The 17,414-nt window shown below is 35.8% G+C and overlaps 4 protein-coding genes and 1 non-coding gene across 9 annotated transcripts; 1 reads left to right on the top strand and 4 right to left on the bottom strand.

Annotated features, from left to right (window-relative positions):
• Window positions 1-304: 304 nt before the first annotated feature.
• LOC105173072 (uncharacterized) lies at window positions 305-2,736 on the bottom strand. Its single transcript, XM_011094721.3, has 3 exons — window positions 2,523-2,736; window positions 1,671-1,753; window positions 305-581 (listed from the first exon to the last, which is right to left on the bottom strand). Exons 1-3 carry the CDS (start codon window positions 2,599-2,601, stop codon window positions 546-548), a joined length of 198 nt encoding a protein of 65 aa, XP_011093023.1. The 5' UTR covers window positions 2,602-2,736; the 3' UTR covers window positions 305-545.
• Window positions 2,737-3,252: 516 nt separating this feature from the next.
• LOC105173071 (uncharacterized) lies at window positions 3,253-6,354 on the bottom strand. Of its 5 annotated transcripts, none has more exons than XM_011094719.3 (3): window positions 6,122-6,354; window positions 4,711-5,676; window positions 3,253-4,017 (listed from the first exon to the last, which is right to left on the bottom strand). In XM_011094719.3, exons 2-3 carry the CDS (start codon window positions 5,631-5,633, stop codon window positions 3,504-3,506), a joined length of 1,437 nt encoding a protein of 478 aa, XP_011093021.1. In that variant the 5' UTR covers window positions 5,634-5,676; window positions 6,122-6,354; the 3' UTR covers window positions 3,253-3,503. The 5 variants fall into 5 exon arrangements, with proteins under 5 accessions (XP_011093021.1, XP_011093022.1, XP_088731989.1 ...); XM_011094720.3 differs by having other exon boundaries at window positions 4,711-5,659; XM_088875863.1 differs by lacking the exon at window positions 6,122-6,354 and adding an exon at window positions 5,930-6,115 and having other exon boundaries at window positions 4,711-5,659.
• Window positions 6,355-11,765: 5,411 nt separating this feature from the next.
• LOC105173070 (Pyridoxamine 5'-phosphate oxidase family protein) lies at window positions 11,766-14,169 on the bottom strand. The gene is made up of 7 exons (XM_011094718.3): window positions 13,684-14,169; window positions 13,534-13,583; window positions 13,389-13,446; window positions 12,997-13,029; window positions 12,771-12,866; window positions 12,059-12,226; window positions 11,766-11,982 (listed from the first exon to the last, which is right to left on the bottom strand). Exons 1-7 carry the CDS (start codon window positions 13,774-13,776, stop codon window positions 11,881-11,883), a joined length of 600 nt encoding a protein of 199 aa, XP_011093020.1. The 5' UTR covers window positions 13,777-14,169; the 3' UTR covers window positions 11,766-11,880.
• Window positions 14,170-14,309: 140 nt separating this feature from the next.
• Window positions 14,310-17,084, bottom strand: LOC105173069 (protein LEAD-SENSITIVE 1). The gene is made up of 2 exons (XM_011094717.3): window positions 16,722-17,084; window positions 14,310-15,116 (listed from the first exon to the last, which is right to left on the bottom strand). Exons 1-2 carry the CDS (start codon window positions 16,813-16,815, stop codon window positions 14,449-14,451), a joined length of 762 nt encoding a protein of 253 aa, XP_011093019.1. The 5' UTR covers window positions 16,816-17,084; the 3' UTR covers window positions 14,310-14,448.
• Window positions 17,085-17,206: 122 nt separating this feature from the next.
• Window positions 17,207-17,279, top strand: TRNAF-GAA (transfer RNA phenylalanine (anticodon GAA)). Its single transcript has one exon. It is a non-coding gene; the product is annotated as a tRNA-Phe (tRNA).
• The last annotated feature ends 135 nt before the right edge of the window (window positions 17,280-17,414 follow it).

Genomic DNA, 17,414 nt, shown 5'->3' with positions numbered 1-17,414 from the left:
AGAAATCCCCTTTTGATTTGCATTTGATACCCTGTATGCATCTCTTCAACAGACAAAAGAAAAAATAAAAAGTAAAAACACACCTGCAAAGTCAAAGAGGAGGATTATCCTCTTGCAGCATGTGGAAAGAAAACAGGAAAGCAGAAAAGACATGTCAAAATTAGATGGCCTTTCGCGCTCACAGAATCTTGTGGCATATCTTAGAATGAAGAACATCTGAAAGCTAAACGAACAAGCAATGCCGGAAGAACGGAACTAAATAAATAATTAAGAGAAAAATATAACAAGCCTAAAGAAAACTCGATGCAAAACTACTATTTTCCATGTAAACATCGGAAGCCAACATGTGGGCAATAATGTCAAAAAATGACGTCAAAGCAATGTGGAATTACACAAATAGGTAGCAAAGGAAGCTTCATGTAAATGCAATGTTTCTTGCGTATTCAATGTGAAATATATAGCACCCTCAATCCAAGATAAACATTTCAGAGACTTATTTCTATTCCTGAGCACATTTAAGAAAGCACCATGTCTTCTGGTCAGTCTCAACCCTGTTTCTTTCCTGTCACACCAGCAACTACCTGCAAATACAGAACAGAGTTCAGTCCAATGGCATAAAGCCTAAAGGAAAAAGTTTCTCTTCCTCAGCTTGAACAAACATCCAAATTTTGAGAAGTTTGCTGCTCATTCATACTTGAATAAGCATACTTCCATCCAACTGAAACTTTGTATCCAATGCAGACACTATGTGCATTACCTATGTCCCATTGTACATGAAACACAATTATAATAAGGTCCTAACCATCGAACCCTAGCAACTGGATTAATTTTCTGTTGTTTGAAGCACACTTTAAGCTTGTGCAATAACAATATTATTTTGAGGGCAGGAGTAAGATGCCTGGGCAGTAGGCACCTTCAGAAACCCCACAGCCAACTAATTGGTGACTCTAAAACCAGCAAATGACTTCCACTGCACCAAACTCCTCAATGTTTCCGATAATAGACTGGATCCCTGGGGTTCAGAGTCAGCCTTGATATGGTAGAGATCGTCAACAAGAATTTTTCATTGTATACTGCACAGAGAAATGACAGCCACTTTCTATGTTGATTATTCGATCTACTTCTTTCCTATGACTATGAGGCATTCAATGTGGTTCAATGTAAGATACAGAGCGGCAAAAGAATACCAGTAGTGACTAGTGAGACAGCTGGCACTTAATGATCTGTGTTTCGAGGGGTCCGCTTAGCTTTTGTTTGACAGGTATAGCAATTATATGTTAAACCCATGCCCGACCATGATATTCATCATTAACCAATAACATGCTGCCACTGAAATCAAGTGATACATGAAAAATCTATCTTAGAAACAGGAAATGTTAAACTCTAGCTAGCTCCAATCAGGAAAAGAGGAAAGAGAATTTCCTCCTGATATAATACAAGTTCATTCCTCTGTTGGATGAAAACTGGACAGGAGAAACTATTTATGATGATTAGTATATGGATAGCAACTCGCAAGCATCAACGGTAAACCCTCAAAACAATATTTAGAGATCATAAAAGTAAGAGAAGTTAAAAAGATACCAACTAGAAGAGCGGAAACATTGCATTGAAAACGAGGATTTTTGCTTTACAGTTAAAAAATAACAGTGCATAGACAAAAAGTCACTTACATCACTTAAGGCAGGTGGAGGTACTTGCTTGGATGTTTCAAAAGAGTCCAGTATAGGTCTTACCACTGCTGGGAGGAAGAGTCCTACAAATGCCCCAATACTAGATGTCTTAAGAAGGATATACGTTGATCCTGTAATGATATCATATAGGTGGTTGCTATCTAACCACAGGGTTTTGCACATTCTTTTTCATATTAAGCGAAAAAACATCAAATTGCAGAGTCTTTACATAAACACAGCCCACTCTCCTCTCACAACCTAGCACAATCATTAATATATTATGTACTCTATGCGCTTCCATTAAACAGCTGCGAACACTGAAAAATACAGCAAATTAAAATATATGTCGACTTGAGAATTGATACCCCAACATAAACTGGAGACAGAAATGACATGCTACCAAACGGATCAAGCCACCAAAAGGCAATTACCCAACTAGTCCAGAAAGTTACCACCTTGGTATGCCTCTGCTGCCCAATTTTTAATGCACCAGCACAACCAAGTTTTTAGATTTTCCCTTAAATATTGGACAGCGCGAACCCAATGATCCCATACCCACATACCATAGCAATGGTAAGAATTGGCTGCACCATACCATATGCAGGGGCTGCTTACTCCAGTTCTTGCCATTCGGATATTGTGTTGGCTCAACATAAGTGGCCCACCTTTTTCCCTATTTTCATTCGCAACAAATGGGAACTAGGAAGGATTGAGAAAGTGAACCAAATCAGCTAATTTAGTTCCTATTCAGACTATCTGTTCGGAGTTTCCAATTTTGTTACTCTAGCCACGAATTGAGTAAAAACTCAGGAGCAAAATCAAAATCCAAGATACAGAAGTAGAAATACTGACCAACACCGGCGATAAGGCAAGAAGCAGCGACGACAGGCTCTTGGACCACAAACATTTTCAGCTTCTCCATCACCGGCATCTTTTCAGATTGCGGATTGTTTTCTCGCTTTCGCCTCTATTAATCTCGTCCCCTACGGATTCGCGCTGTTTCTGTTTCGCGATCTCTCGTCGCCTGCTATTGCTAGAGAGTTCTTCGTTCTCTCAGTGTCAATGGAATGTGTTAGAAAATGGGTTGGGCCCAACCAAATGGGCTGGGTTTTTATTTTCTTTTTGAAAATTATGGTAAATTAAAGGGTTAATTATGAAAGAGCTCACTTGAGGTTTAATATAATTAAAAATATTTCTTATTATTTAAAAAATCACAAATATTCTCTAAAATTAATGATCGTCTAACAAATAGTCTGGAGCTAATTGTCCAAGAAGAGATATTATTAGAAATCATTAATTTCAAATGAGTATTTATAATTTTTAAAATAACGAGAATGTGTTTGTAATTATAATAAATATTAAAAGAATTTGTTGTGATCTAAAATTAAAATTATAATTACAATAACTTACCATGTGAAAGTGCATAGGAGATGAGATGGAAATTGTCAGAGCTGAATAAAAACATTAGCTAGATCTAATATAAGTCAGCGAACAAGAGTGAATTTTACTCTTATATTATGAAATAAATTGAACTAATTCTAAGCTATATGCTTTTCTCAGTCAGTGTGAGATACTAAAGCGATTATGAAACAAGAAGAGAGAGAGCCATACAACTCCACCCACAATGCCATTTATATACACAAAAGTCTTTTGCTGCAACTTACACAAAGTTTGAATGACTGCGCTCATATTGAGAAAGGTGAAATTAAGGACATAAAACGTTAAATTTACATGTACTTCTTATGTACAAGATAGGGAGAGGGCAATACAGCTCTATAAAACCCTGTAATACACCTAAATCCACAAATCCTTAAGACAGCAGTAGATCCATCATCACCAGGTAGGCAGCAGCCACCCAATGGTCCACCCCAGTAACAAACCGGCGCCAATAAGCCCCAACCCTAACGCAAAAACAAATGCATGTCTGCCCAAATCATGTATCTGTGGACGAGGCCGTCTGGCCCTTTTTCTACTGGACGATTTTTGCCAGCTTTTCCTCATTTTCCTAGTTCTTAGAGGTGTCCAAGGTAACACTACAGGAATGACAGCCGATGATGTCTGAGCTTTGGCGTTCTTGAACTGGAAATACATGTTCTCCAGTTGCAGAAGATGGACCCACTGTTTATAGGCAAAGAGCTGTGATGCCTGTCTGAATACAAGCTTGACAACATGATCTTTCTCCACACAAGCCTGTTCCGCTACATGCTCGGCTTCTCTGGCGCGTGTCTGAGAATGACGAAGTGCTTCCAGTAGTCGAGCCTTGCTTGCATCATCATCAAGTCCAGGCAGCTCAGGCATTCTCTCATTAGTTGGGCTATCCCTGATTTTCCGTTCGCAAGTCACAACACTGCAGACAGTAAAGATGATAAGATTTGAATATGAGATGTGATGTGTGAGCTAAATAAGATGAAGTTATATATGGGCTGTCCATCTGGAAAATCTAAAATTTGACCTTCCACCATTTTACAGACTATAAGGTTTCACTATGGGATGGATAAAGGTTTCTACTCAATCATGCTCCCTCATCCCAAAGAAAATCAAACCAAAAAATGCAATAAGCAGCAGGTTGGGTTTCCACCAAAATGTGAAGAAAATTGATGAAGAAAAGAACAGAGTAACTCATTTTTTCAAGATAAAAAAACACAACTAGACGTAAGCTCCTATTTGTAGATAGCATGTCTGAATGCATAACATCTTGCCCCCAAACACCTTGTGGAGTTACATACCCTACTTACAGAAGTCAATTTAGGACTCTCCCATTTTCAACTTATCATAGGACTTCAAAAATTACTTGAAATAAGTTTTTGACGGAATATAGAGAAAAAATTTGTGATGTCCAAAATCCTGTAGTGAAGGTTTGTCAGTCAATCAGATATAGATCTGCAAGCCGTTGAACCCAAAAAAAAGATATCGTATTTTTATACAGCAATTATTAAGAATTAACTTCTATATCCACAGAAGCTGTAAAAGCATGATTTAGCACTGAATGTGGTGATCATGGATGTTAAGAAACAATGAGAACACATGAGCGGTAGATTACCTTAATGGCTTGCCTACTACAGATACTAATTGATCTCTAGCTGACATTCTAAGTTGTCGGCAAGAACTTCCAGCAGTCAGGCTGACTGGGGTAGAATCATGAGCACCACAATGGTTGTGACTCCCAATTCCAGGCTTTCGATCCAGTGGTGAGGTGGAAATTTGATCATGACTGTAACAGGATGCATTGATTCTAAGATCCTTCGTGAAATGAGTATTCTGGGGCCTGGGAAGGTCACAATTCTCTATAAGATCAAGCGATCTTTGTGCAACTAATAAAGCCAACTCCTCAGTATCTGCAGTTCGCCACCATGGAGTATTTTTCTCAGGCCCAATCCAGGACAATTCCGAATCTAAATAAAGATCATTGGCGTTTTTTGAAACTTCACAACAAAAAAGATCTTCGCCTCTTAGTTCTCGAAAATCCTCCTTGACTTCAAGCTTGAGAGGATCTTGGCAATCCCGGCCACAGAATGTTCCAAACTTTCCATCTTCAACTGAAAATTCTTCCTTGCCAAACTGGTTATCAAAGGAAGATTCGACATGGGAAGTCCGATCAACAACATTGCTTGCAACGTCTCCTGAGTTTTCTTGGATCTGGCAGGTTCCAATTTTACCTTCCGTGGAAGTAAACTGTTCATCCGTCAAACCCTTCTGATACCCATAATTGGGTTGCAGCTGAAGCCACCATCTTGAATTTGGAGATAGATTAGAATAGGAAGGATAGTGATTAAACGGCAGAGAGGGGGAGTTAGGAATGTCTTGGCCACCAGCTGCACCTGTAGGTCCAGTCTCAGCCTGTTTAACAGAAGGGGGCACTGATGATGAGCAACAAGCCAATTTAGGAGCTCTTTTCGCATCTTCTTGGACCAAGCATCTGTTGGCCGTTCTCTGCCAAGCAGCCCTAGCTTCTGCGAATGCCATTACTCATCCATGCACTCAGCAAATTCCTACATCCAAAAAATCTCTGAGGAAAAAATATAAGAAATAATTTCGAAAAGATTTTTAGCAATTAGCCCAAGCTTGAAATTTTTTCTGATGCATATTCTGCCTAAGCTGCCAACAATTCAAGCCAAATAACAGATCATAACATCCATAAACACCCAACTCAAAAAGATCAAAGCTTCATCATCCATTAATCCGTGTAACATTTGCAATTCCAGCAACTACCCCAAAATTAAATTAATCTTCAGAATTCTTACAACAAAAATAAAATTTACCCTCACCCAACCACCAAAAACGAAAAAAATGAAAAACTGGATAAACCCTATCATCGGCGCGGCACCGGGATTAACTCAGACTCGATCTGAATTACAAATCATTAAAAAAAAAAAAGAAAAGGGAGAAAGAGGGGAGAGAGAGAGAGAGAGAGAGAGAGAGTTGAGTGGAAGGTGAGAAGAGAGAAGTGAAACCTGGAACGGATAAGAGTGAGTATAGATGGGAGTGAGCGTTGTTGAGATCTGTAAAGAGAGAGAGAGAGAGAGAGAGGGTGGGGATGTTGCTCATGTTTCAGTGAGTTTCAGTTATCATTCTCCAGTGCCGGCGCTCTGCTTTAACGTGGAACGCTGTCGTATAAAGTGTTCTTATCCCCAGACGATGTCGGATTATTATCTGTTGGGGAATGTTGAGTGGGTGAGTGAACATACTTTACATGTATGGTAGGGTATATACTTGACTTGAATGAATCTCATCTCTCATCTCACTCACTTTTTTGAATTTTTATATAAACAACTACAAAAATGAATATACCTCTAAAATACAAATATATTAATCAATGTATCTACTTGAAATTACACTTTTAACCTTCATAAACTAGCCTTTTTATCTACTTATGTATATAGATGGAGTTTGATAATATTAAATAATAAGGATAAAAATGGCTTTAAACAGTAAAAATTGATAGTATAGTACTTTAATGCTGAATTTTATTATTTGATGTCTATGTACAACTTAGTAGGGATGGCAATTGGTCCCTGATAATTGGGGCCGCCACCTAAATGGGGCGGGTCTGAAATAGAATTTTGTGGGTTTGGGGCGTGGCTAGTCGGGACTCGGTTGGGTTCGGGTTTTGTCCTGAACCCCCCGGGCCCACCCCACCCCGATATTTTATACACTTTTAATCATCTATTATTAGTATATAATTCATTATTAATAAAAAAAAATCATAGTATTATAAATAAAATACAAATAATAAGAAATTACTTTATGAGAAAATTAATAATTTAGATGAACATATACTTTATGCTATACAATTCATTTTAGAGTGAAAAGTTATTTTAAAATATTTAAATCTTAACTGAAATTACTTATTAAAAAATAAAATATTAGTTGAATGTATTTTTCGTATTATATAATTCATTATAGATCGTAAAATGATATTACATGACGAGAAAATTAATAATTTAAATGAAGATATACTTTGACTTATATAATTCATTAAGATTGAAAATTATGTTAAGGTATTTAATTCTAAATTGATATTATTTATTAAAAAAATAATATTACTTGATGAAAAATTAATAATTTATATGAACATATTTTCTTATACAAATCATTTTAGATTGAAAACTATATTAAATGTATTTAAATCTAAAGTGATATTATTTATTAAAAAATAAAATATTAGTTGAATCAAGTATTCAAGTCTAATTAAATAATTAATTTAAATTATTTAACTCTAATTAATAGTTGTTAATTAAAATAGCAATACAATTATTTGTAGTTAAAAGAAAAAAATTAAAATTTAAAACGTTAACCATTAAAATATGAGATAATTTAAAATTTAAAATTTGTTGGTAAACATTAGAGATTAAGCGTTAAACTAAGAGATGGCGGCTTCTGCTTGTGATTAATTAATTAGGTGGAAGGAAAATGGATAGTGGGGCGGCCTTTACCCTTTACCCTTTACCCTTACTAATAATACTGATAATATATAATTGGAGTTTTGTGGATTGATATTTTTGGTTTGATAGATAGATGATAAATAGATCCTCCTGCAATCAAACTGACTTGTCCATATCAAACGTCTATTACTACTGCTACGATACCCCACCCCCCTTGCCCAACTAGAGAGTCTGGTTTGACAAGTAAGCGCCAAACTTGCTTTGCAAGCGTGGCGTTATTGAAGTACGATATCCCTTAATCCTAGTCCTCTTTGCAACTTGGATGTACACAAACGATTACATGAGAACCAATCATTATGTTTGATTTTATTTTTGGAGTGTTTTGTTTTGTATTTTGGAGATAGAGAGAGAAAAATAGAGATAAATAAGTGTATGTTGGAGATAGAGTGTATGTTTGGATTTGTTTTTAGACATAATTTAAAATATTTTAAAATAAATAGTGTATATTTGTTGTTGGGATTTGGGAGACAAAAGTCTATGTTCATCGTCAAATCATATATCTTTTATATATAAATGCGTATATATATATAGATATTGTATGTTTAATGTTGTATTTTTTGGAGACAAAAATTACTGTTCATTATCAAATAATATTTTTTTTATATTATATTTATATATATAAAAGTGTATATATATATATATTATATAGAAAGTTCAAAAATAATAAAACACACAAACAAGGTGTAAAAACAAAGAGGCAAACATTAGGTGTGTTTTGTCTTGTCTCAAAAATTGTCTGAAAATGAAACCAAACATAATGAATGTATCTTATGGGTCTCAGATGATCCCCACAAGAGGTGAACAACCATATTCTCAATCTAACGAATGAGTTCCTCAGTAGTTTAAAGACACTCATAGCATACATGGGAATGGCTTGTAACGCTACTTTTATAAGAACCTCTTTTTCGGCTTGAGAAAGTTGTTTCTTACCCCCATGAGCTAATTCACTTCTAAATGCAATCTCTTATGGAATCAAATACCGCTTTCTTCGAACAACCCACAACAGATGGCAGTCCCAAGTATATACATGTTTGTCCGCCCTCCAAATACCAAGTCCTGCAGATATAATCGTCATAGTAGGCTTAGATGTATCTTTACTGAACACGACAACTGTAAAATAGATCGAATGCACTCCATAGCCTCAACAAAGGCTCGATAACACAAAAGGGTATCATCAGTAAAGAATAAGTGAGAAATGCTTGGTGCACCTCTACTAATGCAAATACCCTGAAGTTCCCCTACCAGTTCCACCCAAGAGATCAATGAGCTCAGAGTCTCCATACAAAGCAAAAAGAGATAAGGTGACAGGGGGTTTCCCTGCCGAAGATTTCGTAATGGGATAATGTTACCAAATTACCTGCCACTTAATATAAAAGAATAGAGGTTTTAGTTGCAGTGAATGAAGATTTCTTCTTTAAGGGAAAAGTATAACAGACAAAACACAAAGAACAAGAGGTACAAAGTGATCGTGGAAGCCTAGTTTAAGAAGTACCTGTCGAAGGAAGCTCTACTTAATTTTATTATATGTCTTGCTTATATCCAATTTAAGCGCCATGTTTCCCGTCCTACCCCAATTCTTAGTTGGGCTAGCAGCGTTTTTACCTGGCGTTTCCATCCTATATGAAATGCACACATATAAGTAGCTTCCTAATATATACCTTACGTATAATCTCAAATTTCATCTACTATTCTTAAGAAATCTAATCCTTGCTCTGATACCACCTAGTGTAGCACCCTCTATCACTATTACAACTATATCTTCCCTAAATATCATATTTAAAGTAACCCCTGTATCTATATATATAAATATGCACATAATCAATATGCATATGTAATCCTAACGTCATAACAAACATAATTAACCCACAATTTTATATATATACGCATATACCAAATACCACAAAGTAATCCATCACAAGTAGTTTCTACGCTTTTAATTCCTCTTTATACAACCAAAATGTGATTTGTATTTTAACTGAAAATGAGGAGAAAACTGCGTAATGGCCCGACCTGATTGAATGTAGCATTTGGACCTAACCTTCGACAGGCAGACACAAGATCTACTCCTGAAAAAAAATATCAACAGAGGAATGATTCTGCAACTCAGTAAGTAAATAACCAGTCATATCTATATATGTATATCAAATATAGTCAAGACAAGATAAGTAGACAACATGCATAGAATATAATCAATTTATTCCTAATATAATCAGTTTTATTGCACCACATAGCCAACTCGCAATAAAATAATCAATTAAACTTCTTTTTTTTTTCTAGTCTGCTTACCAGAAGGTGATATAGTATTTTTTCTATAAACTCAATCTCACAATTATATAAAGTTCAAGTGCATCCCTTTGACAGCTGATTTATCAATCTCATTTCGCATCACATCTCTTTTAAATCGCATCATAACTCTTTTATATCACATCATAGCTCTTTTCACATTGCATCATAACTTTTTTTCATATCGCGTCAAAGCTCTTTTCATTTTATTTTTTTCAATGATTATAAATTAAATCATTTCAAAAATCTCATTTTTCCTATATAATAACTATAATATTTTCAAATACGACTTTCAAATACTTATTAAATACAATTTTGAATATCTTTATAAATTTTCTAAAAAGTTCTCGCTGTTATGGAATTTAATTAAATATCAATACATATAATTAACAGTTTAGTCAACATGTCCTATGAAATTGAGTAAATTAATGATAATAATATTTAAATCTACCAAACCTAAAATTTAATTAACCACTATATCATTTTTATATCAAAATCTGATATTTAACTCAATAATATTTTAAATAGCTAAATTCGTAAAATATTACGGTTAAATAGCTTCGTAAAATATTACGGTAAAATAGTACATCGATCAATATAAATTATATTTAATAAATGAATTAATTAAATAACATAATTATATAAGTTAATATAAATTTTTAAAATTAAAACATTACCTGCAGTTGGTGAATATGCGAATTTCGTAGAGTGTGTGTCTAATAGTAAAGAATATATATGTATATAATAAAAGGTAGGTGGAGCGGTATGTGATGGCCGACCCCCAATTTCATTCTTTCCTTTCTTTTTCATAAAATAGTTCAATTCAATTTAATTAGGGGTTTTTGAATTTTTTTTAATCTCCTAATGAACACATCCTATCCTATGTACGTACATTATATTTTAAGATGAATTAAGACAATTTTCTTTTTTATATAAATAGTTGTGTTTTTAAATATTTATTATGATCAATTATATTTTGTAATTTGAACTAGGACCATTTTTGCATGTTGGCATTTAAACTTTTTTTTAATTAATTTATTAACTCAATTTTATAAAATTTTGCATTTTGTCATTTATAACTGTTTTTCAATCAAGTTTTTTGTTGAAAAAACAGCACGTGCAGTGTTTATATGATATTTAAGAGTAATATGATGTGATATTTTTCACATATACAGCATATGTGATATTCTTCCGATAAAAAATTAGTCATATATGACAAAATACAACTTTCATAAATTTGAGAGGATAAATTATTAAAAAAAAGAACAATTTCGACGATAATGCGTAAAAATAGATATAATTTAAATAGCAATATACCAATTTATTAATACATAGAGACAAGATAATGTTATATACTTTTTCCTCATATTAGTTTATGGTGATGATTGAGTGAGTTGCAAGAGAAGAGATTGGGATGTGTATGGATTTCATATTGGGAACCCCGGGGGTCCAGGAATCCCTCTTACGTTGAACAAGAATTGTGGGGGTATGAGTATCAGCAGCTTATTCACCCAATGCATGGATACACGTGTTAGCTGCCACTGCCTGACATGAGCATCCATTACTCCCCCCCTCCAAACTCCAAACCCCTTTCCCATCCAATAAGAAAAAGATGGAGAGTGATCAAAAGTTTATACAACATCTATGCTATTCGTCTACAACAACATGTTATTGAACAAAAATATGTTTGCAAATTAAGGTTGGTGTTGGTCCATGTCATTTCCATTCCATTCCCTGCTATTCCAATTTATTCCTTGATATTAATAATGAATTTAATCAACACGCCTTTTCCAGTATTTCCTCAGGAATCTCAAAATATTGATCAAAGTGCTGCTATTATCAGACAGGTTAGATAAATCACACACTCCACTGAGACAGAGTAGCCATTTATAATAATAATGATAATAATAAATGAATCAATGTCAAAATAATTGATCAAACTCTCCCACCAACTGTAAATTTTCCTGCGAAACTGGGACATAATGTTAAGGATTGACTTTTTCTGAAGTCCAGAGCTTCTTTCCATCACTACTCAATCCTGATGTGAATATGAGCCTCTCATTGCTCTTCAAATTCAAATAGTCAATCTGCAAACAACACATGAATCTATGACTTTGAAGGTTTCAGGAAATCAAGAAAGCAACAGGGAGAGAGTCTGAGAACCTGGGCAGGATCGAGTATGAGCAGGCAAAATGCAGCTACTGGTCCAATGGAAGGATCCATAGAGGGGATTTCAGATGGCAGTTCGCTCAGGGAAGGGAGTCTTGGCGTGGGCGCCATATACTGCAGCCTTGATTTAGGAGAGCATGCAAACCAGGATTTCTCTCGTTGCTGCATTCGAGCATATACCTTTACTTATTTTTCTTGAGTAACTGCTAACGTGCTTTTGCATTTCACACACCAAAGTCCATATATTTATGGTTTTCGCATACACTTAACTTGTAATAGGGAAATTCTAACCAAGACAGGGTATAGCGGGACCTAAATCAATTATATGATAAGTGCAAAACACTTGCCTTGTGATTGATGTACAATTCAGAGAAGATAACTACTAATCACATGACAATTGTATCACACTTGTTCCCTAATTTTCCCTGGTGAGGGAATAAGAGAAACTTGAGCCATCTTCAGCGCAACTCATATCTCTGAAGCACTTTAAAATGTCTATATTCTTATATTTGGTTTTCCATTCTAATTTTGCACATGCTGCTCCTTCTGTGTTGAAATTTCCCGACAGGATGATGGGGTGGAATAGTTGGCCACTCCCATTACAGTGTAAACTTGGACTGCTTCTACAGAATTGGAGTTTCATCCTATATTTCATACTGAATTCTAACTGGACTATTCAAGAGGTTGCAAAAGCTATGGAATTTACCTCAAGTTTCACCGGATCAGGATTAGTTCCATCTATGACATCTACTGATCCGTTGATTCGGAATTGCTCCCAAGATTCAGTGAAATACCAACATATCTGAACCATCAAAAGAAGCAGGAGTTCACAGATTACAACTTAACTTGTAGAAAGCGAAGAGCAATCGAAACCACGTGTCAGCGCCAATGTTAGTTCACTGCATTCTTAACGAAAACAAACATACATGTACCTCGGCAAAAGGGCAGTGCTTGAGCTCATCAATCTGCCAAAATTTCAAGTTGATTAGTTGTGTCCCTCACCTGAATAATATTAGAAATGGCGGCGCAGTGACATTGCATGAAACAGGCTAGAAACCTTACCGAAAGCCAAATTGCGTTGAAACAAAAACGACATTCAACAACTAAATATTTAATCATCATACTAATGTGGAAAAACTGGTGATGCTGTATAGTAAAAAAGATTCATATGATGGTGCAAACAAAGAAATAAGCAAAAAGAATGGAGTTTGAAATGATGAACTCTTGCATACAAATTCATGGCAATAAATTAGTATACTCAAAAACCACAAAATGGATTATACAGAAAGAGTGAATTCAGACAAAACAAATAAAAAAAATGAACCTTCCGAGAGCGATTGTCGGTGTTGATTAGAATCTTATCACCGTCATCTTGAAACCCTCTGATTAAAACATAGAATTAACATAATGAAAAGAAAAAAGATCAAACTTTAATCTTCTGCGTTGTGCGCACTGTAAAGGGGAGAAACCTGAAAACAACTGTGCGATTGGAGGGTCTGCCGTTAGATGCTACTGTTGCCTGGAAATAACCCAAAAGAGGGAAGAAAAGAAAACAGGACATAAATTAAGAGAAAAGGGAATGAATTTGAAGAAATTATAACAGTATATAACATGCGGACAAGCTGGAAATAGGAATAATGCTTGAGGTGGGAATTGGCTTGGATTGAGCTGAGTAGAAGCTGCTTCCATGGCGCCGCCGACGAGCTGCCCATTTGCTGCAAGTTTCCAAAATTCAGGGGAGGATTTTAATATTACTGGAAAATTGGGGGCAATTTCTAGTAATTTATCATATATGTAAAGAAAAAACAAAACAACTTGGAGCTGATCAACACAACTCATTTATGCCTACTGCCTACTTGTTGACATTTATTCATTGGGGCCCACGAAAAGTTTAAATGATTTTAAGGAAATTTTAAAATTATAAAATATGAAGTAGTAATAATGCATCAACACCTTAGCAATGCCCCTAATTATATTTGAATATAGCAAATTCATCTAACATTACTGATTTGCTCCTCAGTAGAACCCCATTAGCCTCATAGCAAACCCAGCTTAAGATGCAATTTCTACAGATTATTAATATATGATTGATATAATCATCCCCAGTTATTAGATTAATATATATATATATATATAATTGATATTAATGATCGTAACCAATAATTTAATAGTTTATCACTTCACCTAGAAAAAATAAGATTAAGATGCAATCTGTACAAACCTCATTTGTGTAGTTCTTACAATGTTGTGACTATATATCACATAGAATTATGTGATTCATTAAGATAACAACAAACTAATGATGCAGATAAGACCATGCGTTCTGTCTATAACAATAGTGTTCATGGCTGAAGATATGTAATATAATCCGAAGAGAATAGATGTCATCTGATAAGTTGCCTGTCTGAAACCACATTTTCTGCAGCTACTTCTTCACTGATCTCTACACCAAGATTCTCAGCCAGGTCCTCCACGTCTACCTTGACAACATCGGTTCGCACACCAATATCGGTTGCATACCTGCTCATGCAGTACATTCCTGCAGTCACTGCAGCCACTCCAACTGGACTCGGCACAAGCAACTTCAGAGGGGAAGAAAGAAGAGCCGCCAATGGTGCACCTATCACAGATGAAGCTTGTCCGCTTCTCCCCATCCCCATCCGATCAATAGTCAAGAGTCCTGTTTTACAGTACAAAGCAAAATCCTCGCAGTTGTTCTGGAACACATTGTAGTTCCCAAATCCATTCTGCAGCAGATACATTGCTCGATCAATGACTGCATCGGGTGGGTCAGATGCAGCAGTTGTGCATGTGCCTCCACGTACTTTAGCCATGAAAACAGATGGGGTTACTCCATATTCAAAGCAATAAAGGGAACCACTACGAAGGAAACAATCTAGGCAGGACAGGACGACTCCACTCCTTGGCTGCCTAAATCCACAGTCAGGAAAGGTCGGACATTCTGCAATTGCGCTGTATACTTCAAAATCAGAGCTGGAAGACGTTTCAACGCGGGTAAAATGAACTACTTTGCTACCCCCAACAAAGATACCTGCATAATCAGACATTAAAAGGTCTAAGCCAAGTAATAGTTATTTGTGCTTAACTGCTACTGAAAATGAAGCGATAGTCCCAGTAATTAATAACATAGCGACACATTAGCACTAAACAGCCAGCCAAAGGTGTAAACACCAAACATTTGAATCTAACACTCTAACTGAAGCCGCAGGACTTAATTGCACAGTTAGTGAAAGAAAGACTTTCAATGTTAAGGAGGAACTGAGACAAAAAACAAGGGAATAATCTATGAAAAATTTGTACCACATATGTACTCAATTTAGTGGAATTTAAACCATGCTCCAGTGGGCATACTAGAAGTAATTTTCATACAAAAAGATGGATATTGGGATACGAGAGTGTATAGCACGACAATGTGCTATTTTCTTCCTGAACTTTATCATCGAATAAAAAGCGTATAGGCTCCTATTGAAACAAAGAAATCTCCAAGTTTACAATGAACAGCGCGGAATCTATGCAGTATTACACCAAACTACTCAAAGAGATATTTATCACTTATTAATTGAAGTGCCGGTAATCTTCAGGCATGTAGTATCACCTCATCCTTTTCCAGCATATGGACACTTCAACTTAACCCACAACCATTATGGGTGGGGCCTGGATTTTACACAGCATCGAAGTGGTTGGCGTAAACAAGAAAATGAGATACCACATGCATGTGCCAAATTTTGTCCTAATCGTTTGAAATTGCTCCATCAAGAAAAAGAATGTTTGTCTACGTAGTCCAATTTGTTTGACTAAAATCACAGAATTCTCATCATAGATTCTCTCAGGAGGAACATAGCAGTTGTTAAAGTTGCTGTCAGACACATATTGCTCATATTATAATTAGAGCAAAATCAAGTGTCAGCTCAATTGCTGGTCATGTGTGACCTATGTTACCCTCAAGATTATGCCCCCGAACGTGCAATCTTCTGTTACAACTCACGTTTCATCATCACAGATGTAAGAGAAGCAGATCAATGAGCATATACGAAAAGAATCATTTTTTGGGTATTTTCTAATATACTTTTTCTCTTTGTATAAAAATTATTGTAATTTGTATGGCATGTTTCAATGGGTCTGCGTGGTTTTGAAGCTTCATTGGAACTGCAATTACGAGACATTGATGGTATGGTTTGTCCACCTCCAACACTCGGCTGCCAGCAGAATCCCAAAAAAGGAATCTAAAATGGGCAGTTTTGCAAAGAAAAAAACAGGAAAAATAATCAACGAAAAGAGTCAACTCTGAGCATCACAAACGCACAGCGGCACAGGGCGAGAGAACAGACAAACTGATGTGTTGAAAATGAGGATCAAATGTTACAGAATTCCATTACTACATAATCCATGGTCGTAACTTGTACTATATGTCCAGACTCTAGATAATCAATGCTAAAATTGAGAGTAATAATACGAGAAGGGCAAATCAAGGTCAACAACAGGTCAAATCAGAAAGCAAAATACAGTTCCAGTGGGAAAACTGGGTCAAATAAAATGAAGGCCAGGCCACATAGCAGCTTTCTTTCAAGTGCAAGATAATAATCATCACTGGGAAAAGAAAATTAAAGAAAAGAAGAAGGGAGGAGAAATGATTAACCATGATGAGAGTATGCAAAGACTGCTCTGTAAGTGTAGATATGATCCCCAGGCTTGATCGCACTTCTCTCCACTCTGTTTGTGAGCAAACCCATCGCTCTTTCTCGCTCAATGTACTTAAAAAATCAATCTTTCTGCAAGAGTTTGAGCAATTTCAGCATCGACGACCCACACGGAACAAAAATGAGGAAAACACAATGAATGAAGGGTTCTTGTGTGGAAGGATGTGATTGGTTTAAGAAAGCATTAGCTCAACAACCGCTACAAGAAATGAGTGAAAGTGCTTCTACTCAAGTATTATATTATTATATATGACGACGATGACGCACTGGCACTGCATATGTTGGGGTTTCTTTCAGTTTTGTTGGGTGGGTTCATTTTTCTAGGCACTATAATTTCTTCCAGAGTTGGGATATTCAGTGAAAGTTTGATGCGGTGAGTATCCAACGAAGCACTGTTAGATCGACAAATGATATTGTCAACAAAGCGGGGATAGCTCAGTTGGGAGAGCGTCAGACTGAAGATCTGAAGGTCGCGTGTTCGATCCACGCTCACCGCAATCCTTTTTCTATTTTCTTCTTATCTCTGTCAATTCTGTTGATGGATTAATTAAATTATAATAATAATAAAATTAATTAATTATGAGATAGGGTTAATAAAGATGTCCGTACAAGTGTGTGTTCCTCCCGCCCCA

The sequence above is a fragment of the Sesamum indicum genome, linkage group LG11 (assembly GCF_026168435.1).
Source record: "Sesamum indicum cultivar Baizhima isolate 11 linkage group LG11, ASM2616843v1, whole genome shotgun sequence".
In the NCBI taxonomy this organism is placed as follows: domain Eukaryota; kingdom Viridiplantae; phylum Streptophyta; class Magnoliopsida; order Lamiales; family Pedaliaceae; genus Sesamum; species Sesamum indicum.
The sequence above is the reverse complement of the archived record's forward strand: the minus strand, read 5'-3'. Positions and strand labels throughout refer to the sequence as shown.

What these genes read in the sequence shown, in the direction of transcription:
- LOC105173071 (XM_011094719.3), bottom strand. Translation starts at nt 5,633, where the DNA reads ATGGCATTCGCAGAAGCTAGGGCTGCTTGGCAGAGAACGGCCAACAGA. An exon ending in GTAGTAGGCAAGCCATTAAG is followed by an intron (nt 4,018 to 4,710) that starts GTAATCTACCGC and finishes TACTGTCTGCAG; the next exon opens with TGTTGTGACTTGCGAACGGA.
- LOC105173069 (XM_011094717.3), bottom strand. Translation starts at nt 16,815, where the DNA reads ATGGGTTTGCTCACAAACAGAGTGGAGAGAAGTGCGATCAAGCCTGGG. An exon ending in CTTTGCATACTCTCATCATG is followed by an intron (nt 15,117 to 16,721) that starts GTTAATCATTTC and finishes CTGATTATGCAG; the next exon opens with GTATCTTTGTTGGGGGTAGC.
- LOC105173072 (XM_011094721.3), bottom strand. Translation starts at nt 2,601, where the DNA reads ATGCCGGTGATGGAGAAGCTGAAAATGTTTGTGGTCCAAGAGCCTGTC. An exon ending in TTGCCTTATCGCCGGTGTTG is followed by an intron (nt 1,754 to 2,522) that starts GTCAGTATTTCT and finishes GGGCATTTGTAG; the next exon opens with GACTCTTCCTCCCAGCAGTG. An exon ending in CTCCACCTGCCTTAAGTGAT is followed by an intron (nt 582 to 1,670) that starts GTAAGTGACTTT and finishes CTGTATTTGCAG; the next exon opens with GTAGTTGCTGGTGTGACAGG.
- LOC105173070 (XM_011094718.3), bottom strand. Translation starts at nt 13,776, where the DNA reads ATGGGCAGCTCGTCGGCGGCGCCATGGAAGCAGCTTCTACTCAGCTCA. An exon ending in CCGACAATCGCTCTCGGAAG is followed by an intron (nt 13,030 to 13,388) that starts GTTCATTTTTTT and finishes AAATTTTGGCAG; the next exon opens with ATTGATGAGCTCAAGCACTG. An exon ending in AGCACTGCCCTTTTGCCGAG is followed by an intron (nt 12,867 to 12,996) that starts GTACATGTATGT and finishes TTGATGGTTCAG; the next exon opens with ATATGTTGGTATTTCACTGA.